This window comes from Saccostrea echinata, unplaced genomic scaffold (assembly GCF_033153115.1).
Source record: "Saccostrea echinata isolate AGI-Se365-2 ecotype Australia unplaced genomic scaffold, CSIRO_AGI_Sech_v1 ptg000009l, whole genome shotgun sequence".
Classification (NCBI taxonomy): Eukaryota; Metazoa; Mollusca; class Bivalvia; order Ostreida; family Ostreidae; genus Saccostrea; species Saccostrea echinata.
In genome coordinates this window covers 48,545,099-48,564,680 of record NW_026889758.1, presented here as the reverse complement: position 1 = coordinate 48,564,680, position 19,582 = coordinate 48,545,099, and the positions used below count along the sequence as shown (strand labels likewise).

At 34.3% G+C, this 19,582-nt stretch overlaps 1 protein-coding gene across 2 annotated transcripts; it reads right to left on the bottom strand.

Moving 5' to 3' along the window:
- Positions 1-1,161: 1,161 nt before the first annotated feature.
- LOC133182968 (serine/threonine-protein kinase MRCK beta-like) lies at positions 1,162-18,674 on the bottom strand. 2 transcript variants are annotated; one of them, XM_061317872.1, is made up of 9 exons: positions 18,580-18,674; positions 11,495-11,622; positions 10,159-10,306; positions 9,724-9,938; positions 9,410-9,580; positions 8,779-9,146; positions 4,626-7,052; positions 4,197-4,262; positions 1,162-2,862 (listed from the first exon to the last, which is right to left on the bottom strand). In XM_061317872.1, exons 2-9 carry the CDS (start codon positions 11,558-11,560, stop codon positions 2,820-2,822), a joined length of 3,504 nt encoding a protein of 1,167 aa, XP_061173856.1. In that variant the 5' UTR covers positions 11,561-11,622; positions 18,580-18,674; the 3' UTR covers positions 1,162-2,819. The 2 variants fall into 2 exon arrangements, with proteins under 2 accessions (XP_061173856.1, XP_061173857.1); XM_061317873.1 differs by lacking the exon at positions 4,197-4,262.
- Positions 18,675-19,582: the final 908 nt, after the last annotated feature.

Below are 19,582 nucleotides of genomic sequence, written 5' to 3'. Positions count from 1 at the left end.
ATTATGTTGACTTGTCAGATAATATATTGACTTGTCAGATCTTTATGTTGACTTGTCAGATGCTTATGTTGACTTGTCGGAAAAAATATGTTGTCAACTGATGGCCTAAACTGGGCATGGACACATTTTCATGTTGAATTTTTAAACACATGAATAAGTGAAATATTAACCAAAAAATCTGACAAGTCGACATAATTAAGACAACAAAGATCTGACGATTCGACATAATTATCTGACAAGTGGGAGACAGAAATATGCCACCATATGTAACAAATGAATTCAACAAATGTCCCTGGCACTTTGCAGCAAGTGTGTTTAACTATATTTTCTAAAAACAGGCAATAATAATTGCAATTTGTCAATCATTGTGTCCGTAACACTTCAATTTTAATCCTCCTACAAGAAGTCAGGCTAGTTCATAACCATGAACTTTGACATTAACTTGTCCATTTGAAATCTAAATATATATAAAAATGTAGTAATCATGAGCACAAAAGAAATTGTAGTAATTATGAGGATAAGAAACTGAACATACTTAGCACCTATATGTTTATCCTTCCGATCAATAATTTTGATATTGACAACTTAATTGACCTCCAAATCCATAGGTGTCTCTCTCTTACCATCTTCTGCCATTTGCAAGATATGAAACTTGTAGGTTAAAAGGTATTAGCCTATCTGCATCATTAACAGTGTTGACAGACATGCAGACATACCCTGTGTTTACCAATTTCCTCTGAAATGAAAGCATGAAATTTTGCTTGTGGCCACAACTTGTAAACAAGGAAATAAAAAGATGTAGTTTCACCTGATTCTAGGAAACTTTGATGAAGGCAAGATCAGCAGAAGAGAAACCCCCATTAAGGTGATAATTTTGTTAATCCAAGAATATGTTGCAGAGAAATACAGAAGCTTGTGACCAGTAGGGATCTAATGCTTCATGAATATGCATAAAAAAGTTGCTGCTTAATTCTCAGATAACCATTAAGTCCCATTGGCCTTTTGAAAATGTATGTAAAAAAAAAAATATATATATATATATGGGTTTGATGAAGACATACAGACGGAAATGTAAGCACACTGTGAATGCTTGTAAATTGTTCAAAATAATCTGAAAAACTGTTGTATTTTATGTAATGTGAACAAAAAACATAAGCAAAATTCATTTTTGAGCTTATTTTATTGTAATACTTAAATCATATATATAACTTGCATTCTTTAAAACCCATCCATTCCAATCAACTCTTGATTTGGAGCAGATTTACCTCTAAGCACTTATTAACAAAAATTTTGATTGACATAACAAATGTGTTAAGTACATATTGAAAATAATGCTCACCCCATTTAATGGGTAATGAAGTATTCTAACAAGAATAAAGTTTACAAAAAGCAGAAACAATATCACGGTGTCTGAGAGATGAAGGGTGACATTTAAATGATGTACTTTATGATAGCCACGGAACTGAATACATGTACATTATCCTTCTTTCCAAGAAATGTCAATTTTAAAATTCACAAGAAATCACTGAACGTGGATAGACAAAGACATAAAGGAATTCTAGAAGGGAAAAGCTAACTTTCATAAAGGATCATATGGAAATCTATGTATCCTTAGTATGTGCAGAACATGCTAGTGTACTTTATAAAAATTCATTAAATTCTTGGGCATCAATTAGCGGAACGTTCAGATTTTCAGACATTACTTCCTTGATGTCATGGGGCACCATGCATATTACATTGAATAAATAACCTTCAACTTCATGACACCACTCATAGCATGCTGAAATGCATTGTAACAAAACATAACTTGATAATTCATATACTTCCTTGACAACCTGCAAAAATTCATATAATCTAAATATAAATCAATATAGGTTAAAAATCAACTACATACATATCACAATACATGAATATATGCTGAATGAGATGCTCATATACTGATGTATATGTTGTACAATAACACCGTACACATTCACATAAAATAAAAACTAAGTTCCTCAAAATAAATAAAACTGAGGTATCAATAACAAGCACTTTCTTAATTTTTTGACAGTTTGAAAAACCTTGTCACAAATGTAAAGACCAAAGTCATAAATTCAAAAGAATAATTACTCCCATGGTCTCTCTCGATATCTTGACAATGCTGCCAAACATCAATAACAGGCTTTCTTGCACATCATTCACAATACGTATCCCAGTGTCTATAACAATTGAGCATGACATACTGCCTTCAGTATTCAAAGATTACCTCTGAAGTTAAGAACATGGTCTATTCATACTTTATATCAAAGCAATTTCACTCATACATAATATTGCTCAACATTTCCAAAAATTCTACCTGGTTTTTAAAAATTTTTCAGCAATTTCAGCTGAAGAGAAATGGCATTACATGAGTATCATCAGGAATCTTTAGTACTTAGTGCAAAATAATGATCTTTTGACTTTTCAACAGTTTGTCAAAGTGCATTTACATCATGAATTTAAAGCAGTAAAATGTCATAACAATTTCAAGGCTAGATCAAGCTGCATCAGATACAAAATACATGTACACAATTCCAAGCATTGCAGGTCACAAATACGTTCTTATTGCATTGTATTATGCCAAGAACAATTAATATTGCCACACCGTTACAATAAATTTGACCCCCCAAAAATTTAAAAAAGGTCTCATGATTTTATGAAGCACATCTGTTTTTCCTATCATGCCTATATACTATAGACCAAACAGCAGCTTTCAATGTATGGCACAAAGATCTAACTAATTTCCCTAAAAATGGGGTGGATGATAGGTGGTGGTGTTAATTTTAAAGTTCTGCAATCTATCTCCAAGCAGGCTTGCTTTTAAGTACTGGAATGTCACTGCTGTGAAAGAAATTACAATGCATAATAGTTACCGAGAAATACTAATAAAACTTGGTGAATTGGAATATTTATCATTAGAGGTGATGCTTTTTTCAAATTAAAAAAAGAAATACTAGCTGTGGAAGCATTTTATTTTGTGAGGATTCAATTTCCTTAAGTACCCTTGACCATAAATTTCCAACTCCACAAAAATTAATATGAAGCCTTTATCTTTCTTAGCAAGATGTTTACCTAAAAAAATTCTTTCCCCATAATCTGTAAATTTTAAGATCTCTGCAAAAAAATTGGCTCCCTCCGAAACGAATTGACTCCACAGTATTAAATTGAGAAATTAAGTTTAACATTACATCAACAAATAAACAAAGCATGGAAATTTTTAACAGCACACAGATCACAAATTCATTTTTCACCATGCAACAACATATAAAAACACTAATGTTGTGCTGCACTTTGTGTTCAGGCCAAAAACAAAACAAATTGCTTTCAAAAGTAAGAGGTAGAATTTTTTCCTTCACAACACTATAGATGATATAATTATGTTCAAAGTAAGTTGTGCCTTGTTATCATGAGCAATGAAAATGAATGGTAAACACTCGACTAGAATTTTGTTGAAAAAATATTTCCTGGGTGTACCTTCAAAAACTTTTAATTTTGAAAGCATGAATATTTGAATGTAACTTAAAACACTGAGGAAAGAATCTATCAGTCAGTGAGATATTAAATTGAATTCTCAATTTCTGCCATATTTCTCATTTCGCCATGTATAGACCTGGAAAAATCCAAGAAGAAAATTAACTTTGATTTTAATATCCCCATCATTAATCTTAAAAATATGAAAAAAGTACTGTTTTCTACAACACACATGTATTAAAATTAGAGATCTATAATAAACTAAAATGATGATGAATTTGTAAAAACCAAAGAGCAAATAATATACCATGTATTATAAGATCTATTAGGCCACTCTCAGGACTGATGTAATATTCCTTAAAAATTATATAATTCAGTAAGAAACCCATTCTGAACACTACTAGTGGTATATCAGTATGCCAATTTCAATACTAACAAAGGACGGTGAAAAGAATAAAGATGGAGAGAAGTTAATGTTAAAAATTTTACAACATATAAATTTGATCCAAATACTTAATATTATACATGTATATTCATATATAAATGTGAATGATATGCATGCATACAACAACCATTGAATCACGGGTATAAACTGAAGCATAGAACTATGAGATGCACAACCAAAATTTTAAACATGGCTTCCAGCAGAGTAACAAAACAAAATGTGTATAAAGTAACATGTGATGAAGGGAAGTTATTCCTACTGGGCTCGTGGTGATGACGGCTCTCTAGGACTGGTATTGGTGGAAGCCATTTTGTAACGGCGCCTCCTGCAAATAAAAAACACATGCAAAAGAACCAAAGCCAATGAAGAAGAAAACAAACTAAATGAATTGCTATGAAAAATATTCATAAAGCATACTTTTGATAGAAATTTACTTACCAACCACTAGAAAGACACATAAAGTGCAAAATGAAATAATGTATTAAAATAAATTGAAGATTTTTTTAGCATACTCTGTGCATGTCTGATGCCTACAAATTTTTAAGAAAAATCTAAACATTTCATTCATTTTGTGCAGCTTTGTTTGAAAGAGAAGTACATTGCATATAAAAATATGGGTACAAATAATGCCTATAACATTCCACTACACTCTTCAAAAAAAAAAGAAGGTGAAATTTCAAAGATTTACCTTGCATTCAATAACACAATGTTTTTGGGAGCAGCACCAGGTGGGGGTTTGGGGACTTTTGATGGGTCGGTCTCCGGTGGGATGGGGGTAACTGATGCCAAGGCCTCACGGAGTTCATTGGCAGTGCGGTCAGAAATCCTGGAAGCAGAGGAGGAACGACGCCGTACTGGCTTCTTGATTCCAGAGTCTTTTTTATGGCTTGCAGTTTTATTTTCCACAATAGAAAGACTTTTCTCTGCATAAGTAGAACCTTTTGCCCCTGTTTGCAAATCAGTTTGACTTGAATTTGGTGTTGATTTTTTCTCTAATGGACTAGAAGAAGGTCTATTGTCAGTATTAAAAGAATGTCTCCTTTCCACCCGGTGTTTCTCTTCAGAAACTACTATTATCTCTTCTTTGCCAACAGATGGTTCACTGCTCGTTGACTTTGTGCTAGAAGGCACCTGTTCCCCACTTTTTGTGGATTTTGAAGCATTTTCACCATTTCTCTCTTCCACAATGGGAGACATTTTCTTTCTAGCCTGTAAGTGTTCCATTTCAGCCTTCTGTATTTCCTTCTCAGTAAACTTTTTGTGGCCATGTTTTACAAATTTAAGAGTTTCTTTTGCATTATTTTCCTCTCCTTGACTAGGCTCTAGTATCTGTTTTTCAGTCCTTTTGGAATCTGTCACTGAATGTTTTACAGGTTTGTCAATTCGTACAGGAATATGAGAAGTTGGCAAAGGCAATTCTCTTTTTGTCACAGTAACACTTTCAGAAGTTTTAATATCTTCAGGTTTCTTTTCTAAACTACTTAATTTACTACCTAAAATATCTATAGAAGATCCTACATTTGAAGATTCTTGAGTAAAGTTGGCTATCCCAGGCTTTTCTTCTAAAGGCTTCAGTGACTGTTTATTTAAAACTAGATTCATTGATGCAAAGTTGTTTTGAGAAAGGAAAGAAGAATTACTCTCCAATTCTTCCAGCCTTTTTTTATTATTCACTTGCACATCAACATTAGACACAGATGCAGTTTTTCGATTACCATCAACTGAACTTCCTTCATCACTGATCTTATCAACAGAAGATCCAACAAGCACCTTCAAATTTGGCAGCTGTTTAGGTTTAGGCTTGAGAGCTGGTTTTACAAGACCAGGACTGTCTACCGAGGTTCCAAGGTCCTTCTTTGTTGTCACTGGTTGAGGTGCAGGGGGTTTGGAGGTGACAGTTTTTATGTGACTTAGTGTAGCTAATTTCTTCAAATCAGTTAAACTCTCTTTGGGTTTAAATAAATGTTTTGTGGGACTATTGCGGAGGGGGGAGCATATAAGATTATCCATTTCTTTGGCCAACTTTTCTGGCATTTTACTCTGGCCTGACAATTTGTGTGATAGACTACTTGTAGCAGCTGATTTTTCTTGATGTTTTGATTTTTCAGCAAAAGAGCTTGATTTACTTTTCACTCCAGGTTTTTTATCATTGTCAGATTCATTTGCAGACAGCGCAGCACTGTCATCTCCTAGAAACACCATGGAATTCCTCAGACAGTCCTGACCATCTGCATCAGCCAAAACAAGGGAATTTCTCAAAACACTATCCATTTTCATATCCTCTTCATCCATTAATGTATTATGCTGAAATCTTTTAGATTTTTTCAGTTGAGATTTATTTTTAGCACCCCCTACTTCCCCCTCACTTTCATCTGCTCCCTGACTTTCAGAAGAAGATGGGAACTGAGAAGCATTCCACTGACTGGCAACTGTGTAAGGTGCAGCTCTTGTTGCATTTTCATCAAGATGATCATCTGGTGTTTTTTCGTCTGTCTGCATCATAGCAAATGTTAATGGTGCACGACTCACAAGTGGATCAGGTTCATTATTGCACTTATCTCGAACGTCAATGTCCTCGTGAACCTCTGCAAAGTTCTGAATAGACACTCTCCTCTCTGCCTTGAAATTTGAACCACCAACCTTTTGCTTTGAATCTATCTCTTTCACATCACCAAATGACACTGATTCCTTAATAGGTTTAAATGCACTTTCTGGCAAGTTTTGTGAGTTTCGAAGTCTAAGAACACTAGAATCAACAGTTTTGAGGGCAGATTTAGTTGGAGAAGATGTGGCAGGTTTACTGCCATTGTCCTTGACCTCTTCATTATTCGGTTCATTTACAACTGGTTCATGTGGTTCATTTTCTGCTTCCACAGCCACATTTTCCACCGTTTCCTCTTTGACCATTTGCTCCACTTGGTGTTTTTCATCCACTCGGAGATTTGGATCATCACTTTTGATAAGAACTATGTCACCCTGCTCCTCTCGGTAACGATTGTCAATGTCTTTCACATGCTTGTTGTCCATAATGAGATCTGCATCCTTTAACCTCTTTTCATCCTTATTTTCTTCATCACTAAGAATTTCATCGATGACTTCGGTGGCTCCATGTAATCTATAAAACAAATGGGGGAAAATAAGTTTTCAAAAATAAAACAAAGAAAGTTTTTTTCTTCCAAAGTTCAAAGCAGTTCACTCAATTAATTTAACAACCTACATAGCTGAAATATCTTAATGCCAACCCATGGTGTGTTACAGTATATTTTTATGTGCATGACTAGTTTAATACTTCACAGTAAATTATAGTAGAGAATTTCAAACATAATCTTCAACCCAGCAGATCAATATATAGGACAGCGAAATAAAAGGTCGTATGTGCAGTGCTCAACTGATACACCATTCATCAATAATTGAAAATTACATCAACAATATAATCCACTGTTTTTGTTCATCATATCATACAATGGGATAGAAAGTATATGTATTTAATAAAATAACAGTAAAAAAGAGATGATACTGTTGTAAAAAGGTTATTTTAGATGTTGTTAAGCCTGTCATTGCAATAACTCAAGAGAATACTCAGATCTATCATCTGCTGAAATGATTAATTCATTTTATCTAAATACAAATTGATCTGATCTTCAGATAGAATCTCTTTACACACATATCAAATTCCACTCGCTTTCATAACGACACCACTGTGCATGTACTTTAAACAGTCAAGTTTAAACAAAGTTACATAGTAAATACACTACACATAATGTCATCTAGGTAAAAAGACAGTCCTAAAAAAAATTTATTGATATATTTTCAAAATTAAGTCAAAGATTGATTCAGAATTTATCATTCATCCCCCATACTGATATAGATACCTGCTTTTAAGATATTTTAAAAAGCATGGAACATTTGGGCATTTGCAGCTTTCTGTCAGAATTTGTGAAGAGAATGAGCAAATTTTTACTGCTCCAGAATGATAACTGAGTAACAACATGTTTCAATTTTTTCACACGCAAATGTGATTTGTCAAAAATACTTCATATGTCTGTGGGATAAGCATTTATTTTAAATCTTGAACCTCGTTTTCTTGGCTTCTCACAAAACCACGGACTACAAATGAAGACTGTCCATGGTCTTTAACAGAAGTAACAAGATGTATTTCATAAACACAAATGCCCTGAGAGTGGCCATTTCTAATGATAAACAAACTCATATAATATACTTTTTCTGCAAATGACCTTGAACTTCCCCAAATGACCTTGGATCAAGATTCTAACATAACCTTCGCTTATAAAAAATGTTTGTGTCAATTCAGTTTCTCCATAACAAGATGAGACAAGAACAGAAATTGTATAATTTTTCAAAACGACCTTGAATTTGTCAAAATTACCTTGGTTCAAGATCATAAAACACACGAATTTGTCAAAATGACCTTGGTTCAAGGTCATGAAAAACCCTTTGGTCATAAGTTACCTTTGTGTGATATATCAACTATCAATTTTTTTCCATTAGAAAGTTATGAATGGGACATAAATAATACATTATTCTGAAACTAACCTTGAACTTGAACAAATGGCTTTGAGTCAGTCATGACACACATCAAGTGACAATGTGCATGCAGTGTTTTTTTTTTCAGTGTTTTTATAAATGCCACATACTTTGATGAATTATTTACATCATATAATGGACTGATATAGGGATGCAACTGCAATGACTGTGTCTATTATTGCTTTTAATCATTGAATTTGCTTATCTAACCTATGGGGAATACAAAAAAAAAATATCTTTAAATCTAATCTATTAACCTCCCCCACCCCCAATAGAGAACCAAGCAAAATGCTTACCCTAAACCAGTGGTGGCTTTCAGCCCTATTGGTGGTGAAGTAGTGGTGGTGGTAGCCACTGAGTCAGTGTAAATTTTCTCCCAGTCATACGGATCATTATCTTTTATTGCCTTCCGTCTAATACACTGCTCAAACAAGTTATGCATGAGTGAGTAATCAGGTTTGTCATGATATTCCAGGGATTCGATGTGTTCCAGAAAAGTTTTAAATTCTGGTGGCATGTTTTTCAACATCTGAGTGTGGTCGTATTTCTCCTTCATTTGGCCGACCTGTTCCTTGTCTTTGATTTTTCTCCATGGTAACTGACCCGCTAGAAATTCTACCAACATGTAAAACAGGGACCATAGGTCATCATGTCTGCCCATTTCCTAAAAAAAAAAATAAATCTACTGTGAGAAATGCATATGCTGAGCTACTGTTTTAATTAATACATTGTTACATTTATATGATTGTCACATCTTTTGTAAGATACACATTCTAATCTCATAATCTAAAACAGTATATGCATGTTTTCAAAAAACAAGCAATCATTTCCTATAATATGTAATCTATAATTTAACAAATAAAGCTAGAATTAATAAATGTTCTGAAATCTACATGTGAGTATTGTCACTTCAATGGTATTTAGTACCTTGTTTTTGTGGGCATTAACCGAGGCATATCTGACGGTGCCCCTGAAGCCAGCAGCAGCCCTGGGGGGTCTTACTTCACCTGTGGGGGTGGTGTACTGACGAGCCAATCCAAAGTCCAACATAAAAACTTTCTTACTGTCTTTAGGCAGTCTTCCCATTGCAAAGTTAGACTGAAATTTACAAATATGAGCTTTAAGTTCTAATGGAAAAAACGGCATTAGTTGTACTGTTAAGTCAAGTTAATAATTAATCCATTCAATTTCTTGTTTGAAATGATTTCTCCATACTTAAAGCTATATCAGCTTATACTTACAGGTTTAACATCTCTGTGTAGAAATCCTACTTCATGTATTGACTCGATGGCCTTCAGTATCTGGGCCCCCAGCCTGAGGGTGGTACTGAGGGAGAAACACCCCCTCGATTGACTCCGCCTTAACTCAGCCAAGTTTTTACCTTGCAGGGTCATGACTACATAATTGTACTTTTCATTACGGCCACACCCAATGAATCGGCATACATGGTCTTGTCCTGAAAACAAAGATAAATTCCAATGAAGTTATATAAACCAGGACCTTTTATTACATGCACATATTTTCATTATTTTAATGTAATTAATGACATGTAAAAATTTAAACTGGTGTATATTCATTCTACACTCTACATTCATTCTACATGTAATACATTCTCTCCAGTTGGTAAGGAAAAGGTCTTCCAGAGATAAAATTCACATACAGAATAAATGACCTACCCTGTAGTTTTTTGAGGACTGCTACCTCCATTTTGAGGACCTGCTTGGCTTGTTTGGCAGACTCCAGTTTCAGAGCCACTGACTCCTTCGTGACTTGGTCGATACCTTCGTAGATCTCTCCAAACCCACCTCCACCAATTTTTCGAACCTGAAAATCCAAAACAATAATTTCATGTAGTTCACATACTACCCTGTATTAGACAGCCATGTAAGATGCTAAAGCATTTTTGTCAGCAATATTCTTCCTTTGTACCCAAATTCATGCATTTTGAATTGTGCAATCATTATGCAACCAAATTTTCAAGATTTCATTCAATTTTAAAATTCTTGAAATATTCATCACCTCTTGAATTTTCCACTGTAATGAAACCATTAATATTAACACCTCATTATTTTCATGCAATAAGCATGATATGATAAGTGATTGAGACATTGTTCTACAATTTTAGGTTGAATTTTAAATTCATACTCTTTTTGCAGATTATATGTCATAAATTTCGTGATAAATAGTTTAATGAGTAGACTTTCATGTAACCATGAAACAAAGAATGTAATTAACAAACTGTATTCAAAAAATGTCACAAAGAGATTTTGTATGCACATTTAATTACAGAGCTGTACTACATTTCGAGGAATCCTATTTGCTTTGAATTCTACAAGCCAAGTATCAATGAAACATGACAGTAACATTCTAAATTAGAAAACTGGCACGAAGAGAAATGCTCATGCATATCTAGCAACATCCAAAGCTGTTCTAAGCACTTAATGGAACCAGCTCTGGTATTGACTTAAACTTTTGATTTACTTCACACAGCAATTTAACTGACTTTAAACACTAGAGCTGTTTTAATGGGACTAAATACTCAAGGGCACAAAACATGGCACTTTATGGGGGAAAAAGCATTTTAGAAAGAACTTCCATTGATAAATCAGATGTTCAAAATTGGTTTATGCAGAAAGTACATCATACAAACTGTACTCAGATGCTTATTAGCTGAAGTATGGAATATAGGTCAGATGAAGCATCGGCCAAATCATGCATTACATTGTCCATACTGTATCATATGTGCTAGTTGACTTGTTTACTGTTTACTGCTTGCAGTAAACTGAAAGCATCTTTGGTACATTTTTTTAATTAGCAGAATCAAGCATGAAAAGTAGCTCAAATGCAGCATCCAAATCACTGAGCATTCATAAATCTCCTTTATTTTGCATCAACAGATACAGATGAAAATGCTTATTCTAGTTTATCCCCCAAAACAACTTCATCATTTGAGAGGTAGACCTGTAATGATATTACATGTATAACTGACCAAAAAAAGGTACAAAAACTCACCACTTTCCATCTCTCCTTAACAATCTGATTGGCCTGGAGCAGATCTTCTGCTGTTGATGTTGTCATAGCGACCAGGCCACTTCTTTAAATGACCTTCGTAGTTGTTTAACCCATTTTGCTACCTGTACCTGCAAGTGTAAAAGAAAAATGTGTGGTAATCAATAACTAATGCGCTCTGCAAGACACTGAGTCATTTCTGTCTCTTCTTTCACATATACCTTGTCAACATGTGACTCACTATGATCAAACTGTTCTGTGCAATTTTTCTAATGCGACGATGATTAAAACTTTTCAACAGGAATTCGATTTCCAATCAATATCATTCATACTAACTGTGCTGTACATGAACCATTACAGAAAATATCTTTAAAACACAGATGCAGAAGCATGTAATAATGAAATGCAGAATGTTCTGTAACAGTATCATAACAGCACTGTGCATGCGGAAATTCTCAAGACATCCATTGTATAGTGAATGTTATTGATTGCTTTCAAGTGCCTGATCCTGGACCCTAATTCCAAGTCATTCACCTAAAACACACTGCCCACATCTCCAACCAGACCTTTCCATCAAATTTTCAGACAAGAGTATTATATAATTTCTGAACTTTCTCATGTAGCATCATGCCAAACTGCCAAATGAGCATTTTACACTTTAGCTTGCATGTACGATATTCTTTTTTTTTTTTGAATATAGGAGCGATTTGTTGATATACTACTAATGAGATTTACAATATTCAAGTGCAACCAATAAATTTGCTATCTATCTCTTACAGACAATCCTAATTGATAATGCATTCAGAAATTAGCAAGTTCGTGTTTACAAACTTTCTTATATTATCATGATTATTGATTAATGTGTCCTGACACTAACACTGTTTTTTCCATAATTCCATTCTGTGCCATGGGGAAAAGTGCTAAACAAAAACTATCAGTTTCTGAATATTTTCTCAGTTATGAAATAATATTATCATTCTTAATCAATTTAGTTTGTCTTTTATTTAAAATCCTTTCAACATTTTAAAAGGAGACTTCATATCATCTTCATCTGACGTGTTATATGTTAAAAGGAAGACAGAAAATGACGATAAGGCTGGGATCCAAACTCAGGACCCCCGAACTCTATACAGGTGCAATATAACCCAACTGAACTTGGTATCTGGTCATGGGTCATCAAACCTTCTACATTCCTCCTTCCTTTAATGTCACCACCCCTGAAGACACTCAGCAATCCTAAATAATTTTCCCTTGCAGGACTTTTACTTGCTAGTCTAGGGGTGGTCAACAGCATCAGGTGTAAAGGGAAAGGAGAAAATCTGGCGATCAAACAGGTTCAATCACAGGTGGCCAGTTAGCTTAGCTGGTAGAGCACCTGTCTAGAGTTGTGAGGGCCCATGTTCAAATCCTGGTCTGGTCTGCCCCTTTTTTCACCTCCTGTTACAGGCAGGTTCATTTGCCAGTGGCTAGTTAGCTCAGCTGGTAGAGTAGTATTGTTTACTGGGTACTTCTGAGTTCTGTTTTCAAAGAGCAACAGCTTCTCAATTTCAATGTTATCTTTCTACAGTTTTCACAAAATATATACCTTCATTCTTCCATCATATATTCAGCTTTGATATTATCAATATTTAAAGATCTATGGAAATTATGAAGGAACACGTGCATTTGAGCAGTTTGATCTCTGTCAGGTTTACCCTCAGTTGTGTGCTCTACTTTAAAAAAAAACACTTAATACTGATAACTGTTTACAAAGTGATCTTATATCTTCTTACAAAATGCAAATACCATGTTTGATTAGAAGTAAAATTAATCTTTATGTGCTGGCCTGGGGAAGGTTGTAAAATTTGACATTTTAAGTTTTTTATAAAAAGTATCCTTATATCATTACCGGTAGGTAAATTGGGATGGACAATTCTTATATCATACTCTATTCTATGAGGGAAAAAACATGCTGAAAATGTTATGAGACCAAGGACAGATGAAAACAGTAATTATATTGCAGACATAAGAACAGAGCCTATTAGAGCACTGTGTACTTTTATTCAATTTGCCAATTTCATTGTTTTTGAAAAAAAAAATTCATGGTTTAACTTCTATTCATATCTAATTCTGCATCAAGCAAAAAAAAAAAAACAAGATGTGTTTGTGAAACACTGATGCCCCCGTATGGCAGGTTATGGTGAAGGTTAAAGTTTCTCAAATGCAAGTCAAAATCCAGGCCAAAAGATAAACAAATGTTAAATTTGAAAGCCCTAGCTGCAACTGTTCAAAAGTTATGGTGAAGGTTAAAGTTTTTGCAAAGTAAGTAAAACATCAAGGTCAAGGTCAAAATTTTTGGTATCCAAAGGAAGGTCTTGTCACAAGGATTACATATGTAAAGTATGAAAGCCCTAGCACCAACCATTCAAAAGTTATGGCCAAGGTTAAAGTTTTTCTAAAGTAGGTCAAACTCCTATGTCAAGGTCAAAGAGTCAAAGTGGTTGGTATTCAAAGGAAGGTATTGTCACAAGGATTACATAATTATGTGAAGTATGAAAGCCCTAGCATCAACCATTCAAAAGTTATGGCCAAGGTTAAAATTTTTCAAAAGTAGGTCAAACTCCTATGTCAAGGTCAGAAGGTCAAAGTGGCTGGTATCCAAAGGAAGGTCTTGTAACAAGGATTACATATGTGAAGTATGAAAGCCCTAGCTCTAACCGTTCAAAAGTTATGGCCAAGGTTAAAGTTTTTCAAAAGTAGGTCAAACTCCTAGGTCAAGGTCAAAGGGTCAAAGTGGTTGGTATCCAAAGGAAGGTATTGTCACAAGGATTACATATGTGAAGTATGAAAGCCCTAGCTCTAACCGTTCAAAAGTTATGGCCAAGGTTAAAGTTTTTCAAAAGTAGGTCAAACTCCTATGTCAAGGTCAAAGTGGTTGATATCCAGAGGAAGGTCTTGTCACAAGGAATATACATGTGAAGTTTGAAACCCCAAGCACCACTTGTTCAAAAGTTATGGCCAAGGTTAAAGTCTCATAAAATTTTGCAAAAGTGGGTCAAACTCCAAAGTCAAAAGGTCAAATATGATGGTACCCAAAGAAAGGTCTTGTCACAAGGAATACACATGTGAAATATGAAAGTCATAGCTCCAACCAATCAAAAGTTATGGGCAAGGTTAAAGTTGACAAAAGACAGACAGACAGACAAACAGATAAACAGACAAACAGACAGACAGGACAAAAACAATATACCCCTGGGATCTTTCGATCCGGGGGCATAAAAATCACTACAATGATCATATCAAGATTTTCACTTAAAGCAAAAGCTCTTAAACAGTATTTCAAACACATGGCATCAGTATATCCGTAAAACCATCCCTCCTAAAGCATAATGTTCCTTATTTGTTCTAGCCAAATAAGCATCCCTGTGAGGACTACGCTGTGATTATATTACAATTCCGTGGAACAGGACTTATTGCTTATAGTAAGTTTAATAAGGTTTGCTGTGGCTGTCAATCAACATTAGCTTTATTTGCTAAGTAGAGAGATGAACTGTGTTCAACGTTTGGTCAGTCACGCTGAAAATCGAGGTCACGATTAGGGAAGAGTTGCTGACTTTTGTGTATGGGATGAGATTTTTTTTATTATTTACGGAGTTTGATAAAGCTACGCCAGGAGTTCTTTTGTTAATGGAGAAGATGACTGAAAAGTAACTCTATTGAGCATGACACATCTCTGACAAGATAATACAAAATATACAGTAATCATAAAGAAGAGAATTTGTATACAGTTGAACTTTGGTATCTCGAACACTGATATCTCGAACACCATGGATATGTTGAAGTGATTTGGAAGTCCCCACCACTAATTCTTTAAGTATATTACCCCTGATATCTCGAAGTTTTTTATCAGTCCCATTGAGTTCGAGATAACGAGGTTTGACTGTAACTATATTTAAACTATAGTGCTTTATTATTTTTGCACATATTTAAAAACAATTAGAGTTCAATCACTGACAATAAATTGACATATAAGTCTAACCTATCTCTTTCACCATCAAACATACCTGCTTTTTAAAAATATTTTGTGTCTTAATTAAGTTCATGAACACATATCCCACCCATCCATCCCACCCCACCACCCCAATATTAACTATAACTTAAGGTTTCTTTATTAAGAGTGAATATGATACATGACTGTATTGTACATTTTATAAATTTCTGATTCTTGATATTTATGTGTACTAGCTACTATAAAATTTTAATTGTTAATTAAATTACATGTAAGTGATAATTAATCTAATAAGGGATTAATTGTATTGGCTTGTGCTCTTTAATTAATCCAAGTTTTAATTGCTAATAAAAACTTTTGCTTATTGTGTGGACATGTATCAGCAGATATGAAATTATTAATTATAACACCACACTAGCCTTAATTGACAACTTTAACATTGAGACAATTCATATCCATTATTTTACTTAAACCCAAGCTAATTAGCCATGTTTTGACATCTGCTGCTAATGAGCATCAGCAGGAAAGGAAATGGAGCTTCAGGTAAATTTATCTCATAAATCCTCCTCCATAATGCAATGGACAGTGGATAAATTATTAATGCCACTCACACAACACAAGAAAAAAATAGCCCTATAGATATTGTACAGTAGCAGATGTATTCACAATCTAGAAAACATTTCTCCCTCATAAGAAACCATTCTTCTAAACTAAGAGCCATGATCATACATTCAACAAAACCTTGATGAATGTTTCTGTCACTGCAGAATTAAAACAACATAACATACTACATTTTACCTGCGTAATTAGTGCCTTTCATCATGGAAGCCAAGATATCTTTAGAGCCAGACACTGGAATCAGGGGCTGCATCAATCAATACTCACTAGTAACTACTACACCAAGAGTCTATCTCAGTGTGTGACGTATTAGTTCATACATGTACTGCTGGCCCACTGGGGGATATTCACTAAAATAGCAATGGTTTTCTACAACCATGTATTAATTTTACTCCATGCATGGATGGAGGCATATCTGGGTAGATGATTCTGTCAATTCATTGAGATGTTTTATTCAGTTTTCTTGGTGATGTTTACAGATAACCAGGATAATATGTTTTTGGTGGAATTATAAACATAGTCCATAATTTGATAATTTTCATGTTTGAATTTCTTGTGATCTCATGCTTACATTTACAACATAACAAAGGAAAAGAACCATAGAGGGCATTATTTCAACATGTAAACTTTGCAAAAAATAGTAATACAAATAAACTTTAATATCTTTAATGCTAATATGTGGAATATTAGGTATACTTCAAAGCAAGTCCACAGTCCAAATTATAGTCTGTTTCAACTGATATCTCAAACACTGATATTTCAAAGAGGGATATATCTCATATACTATTTTTTTTTGGGGGGGGTGTTAAAATATGCATTTAATATCACAGGCCCATGAGTTTACTGCAGTATATATATATATATGTTGTATGTTTTTATACGTTTACTTTTATTGTCAGCCCAGGTAACCAAGTGACTAGAAAAATTAATGAACTAAAGTAAGTTAGTTTGAAACTATATCCTCTGATATGTTGATCAGACAATTTAACATTACATACATTATTATATTTATTGATACCTAATATATGCAGCTAAAAAAATTTCTTTTTGAAGAATACTAGTAGTTTATTCATTAGTAAGCCTAGAGTAGTACATGTATAATTCATATCCCAAGTAGAAATGTGGCAAAGAATAAAGGAGAAGGTACATGTAACACCAATCTAAGCCTATGTTATGAAAACAAGTCCTCATGTCAAAATGGCTTAAAATTTGAAGCAAGGAACAAATGTTGATTGCTTCCTTTATTATTTATATATATATTATGTATATGTAGACACACTTAGACTATTCAAACAGTAGGGCTATAACATTAAGATTATTGAACTCATGCAAAGTACGGTAAACCACCTGACTTTGCTATCAAAAAATGGTTATAAGTTGAATCCACACTTTTCAAAAGTTATCTTCCGAGGTCACCATCTTTAGGGAAAACTAGGGCTGTCACATGTACCCGAAATAACCGAGAACCGCGGTCCAAGTTGTTCGGTTCGGTTCCGGTTCCATTTTTCCGGATTTCGGTTCGGGTCTGGTTTATATATTAGAGTCTGTTCAAAACAAAAAATGGAGTCGAAATCAAAGAACAGTGATAAATAAACATCACAACTGAAATCTACTTCATTCCATGACAAAACACTTGTCACGGAAGTATTAGATAATTATCAAAACGAGCAGGAATGGTCAGGTTGTGGCTAATAGTAGGCCAAGTCACCGATGTCAAGACGTTCGCATGGTTAAGACTTGTTTTCAATGTAAATTTAATGTAACAAATAAAGATTTTTCAAGTTAAATTCATGAAATTAAGGTTTAAAATAGATGTAAATACCCGACCCAAAAAACCCGAAACCGAATCGAAAACTTACAGAACCGACCCGACCCGAAAAATTTTGGAACCGTGGCAGCCCTAGGGAAAACCCCAGAGAATATCAAATAAGCCTTTAAAGCATTCTGGTTTGTATTTTACAGGGAAAAAAATGTATGATTTTGTATTGCCCCAGGATAAAGTTACCCATACATTGAAAGAAAACATTTTAAGCATATAGTGGATTCATCAGAGCACAGCCAAATGTTTGTTAAATTGGTTGCATACAGAGAGAAACATCTTTCTTCTCTTTTTGATCTTTTTTTGACACTGAAGAGGGATAGAACTTTTGCAAAGTGTGAACTGGACTATTCTCAAAAACACAAATTAGCAGCATCAATATTAATGTTAAAAAACATGATCTGCATCACCAGTTGATCTATTTTGGAGAATATTACAGAAAATAATACACAGTATGAATATCAATCCTGCCACACCTACTTCATTACATTCATCTTCACTGTACATAATGTTATGATTATCATAAAATACACAAATAAGCCCTGACGCCAATAAAGCATCTCAATCGCCCATAGTAACGGGCACAGAACTCAGAAGTACCATTATCTTCCGTATATAACTAAAAGACATGTGTAATAGGTGGGTGAAAATTTATGTACTTACTTATCTTATGGTATGAATGCATCTGCTTGGGCCTAGAACGAGAAACATGTATCCTTTCCACTTGCCTTAGCAGAAACATTCCATTTTGGGTTCGTTTCCGGCTGTCAGTGTGCAAAAGGTCAATGAAGAGTCTCATCAATTTTCCTTAGAATTTGGTTAAAAAAGCCAGAGCATGTCCGAACAGGTACCCGAATCATCAAAACGCTTTTCAATTTCACGAAAGAGACTAAATAGCCTTGTCCGTATTTTCCGGATGCATATTAACGCACAAACACGGTAAAACTGGGATTTTTAAATAAGAAAAGTAAGCTAGGGATTAATATGTCAAATACTGTGACTATAGTTGATATCATAATAATGCTTGAGAATATTTCAAATTTGCTCAATCTCAAATACATTTCAGCAACTTAATTAATTTTATCAACAGGTGAATTAATGGACGTGCAAAATTCAAATTTATCATTAATTATTTGAAGAGATCTTTAATTATTGCGTTGTTGTTATTTTCAAATAATTAAATTTGTCTTCAAGGGGTACTAATTATTTAACTTTATGTTAATTTGGCGCATCATACACATCATGGCCTAAGAACCGGGGGGAGGGGGGCCCAATAATTTTGCCGATATATAGAATACTATAGAAAACATAGCTACTGTATGCTTGTGCCCCCTCAATAATAATGTCTGGTGATGACCACTTTTTTTTTTTGCTTGTCAAGTAATTTGGGTACTTGATAGTGCCTCCCCCCAAAACTGAAAATGTATGGTTGTGCCCCACAAAGTAAAATGGCTTCCGACGGGCCTGCACATTTAAACACAGACGCAACAATCGTTCTTCGATTTATAGAAATATATTTACATTTCCAATGTCTTTGTCCGAGATAAAATTACAAATTGTAAAAATACTTTATTTCTACATAAATCTACTGGTTCGTCGATAGGCGCGGTTAAAAAAAATCACGTGCGGGGCGGGACAAATAGAGACAGAAGCGGGGCTATTAGCA

Excerpts from the sequence above, each read along its gene's own strand:
- LOC133182968 (XM_061317872.1), bottom strand. The coding sequence starts at position 11,560 with ATGACAACATCAACAGCAGAAGATCTGCTCCAGGCCAATCAGATTGTT. Across the intron at positions 4,263-4,625 it reads ATTGTGTTATTGAATGCAAG|GAGGCGCCGTTACAAAATGG; the intron begins GTAAATCTTTGA and ends TTTTATTTGCAG. Across the intron at positions 2,863-4,196 it reads CCGTCATCACCACGAGCCCA|CAGTGACATTCCAGTACTTA; the intron begins GTAGGAATAACT and ends TTTCTTTCACAG.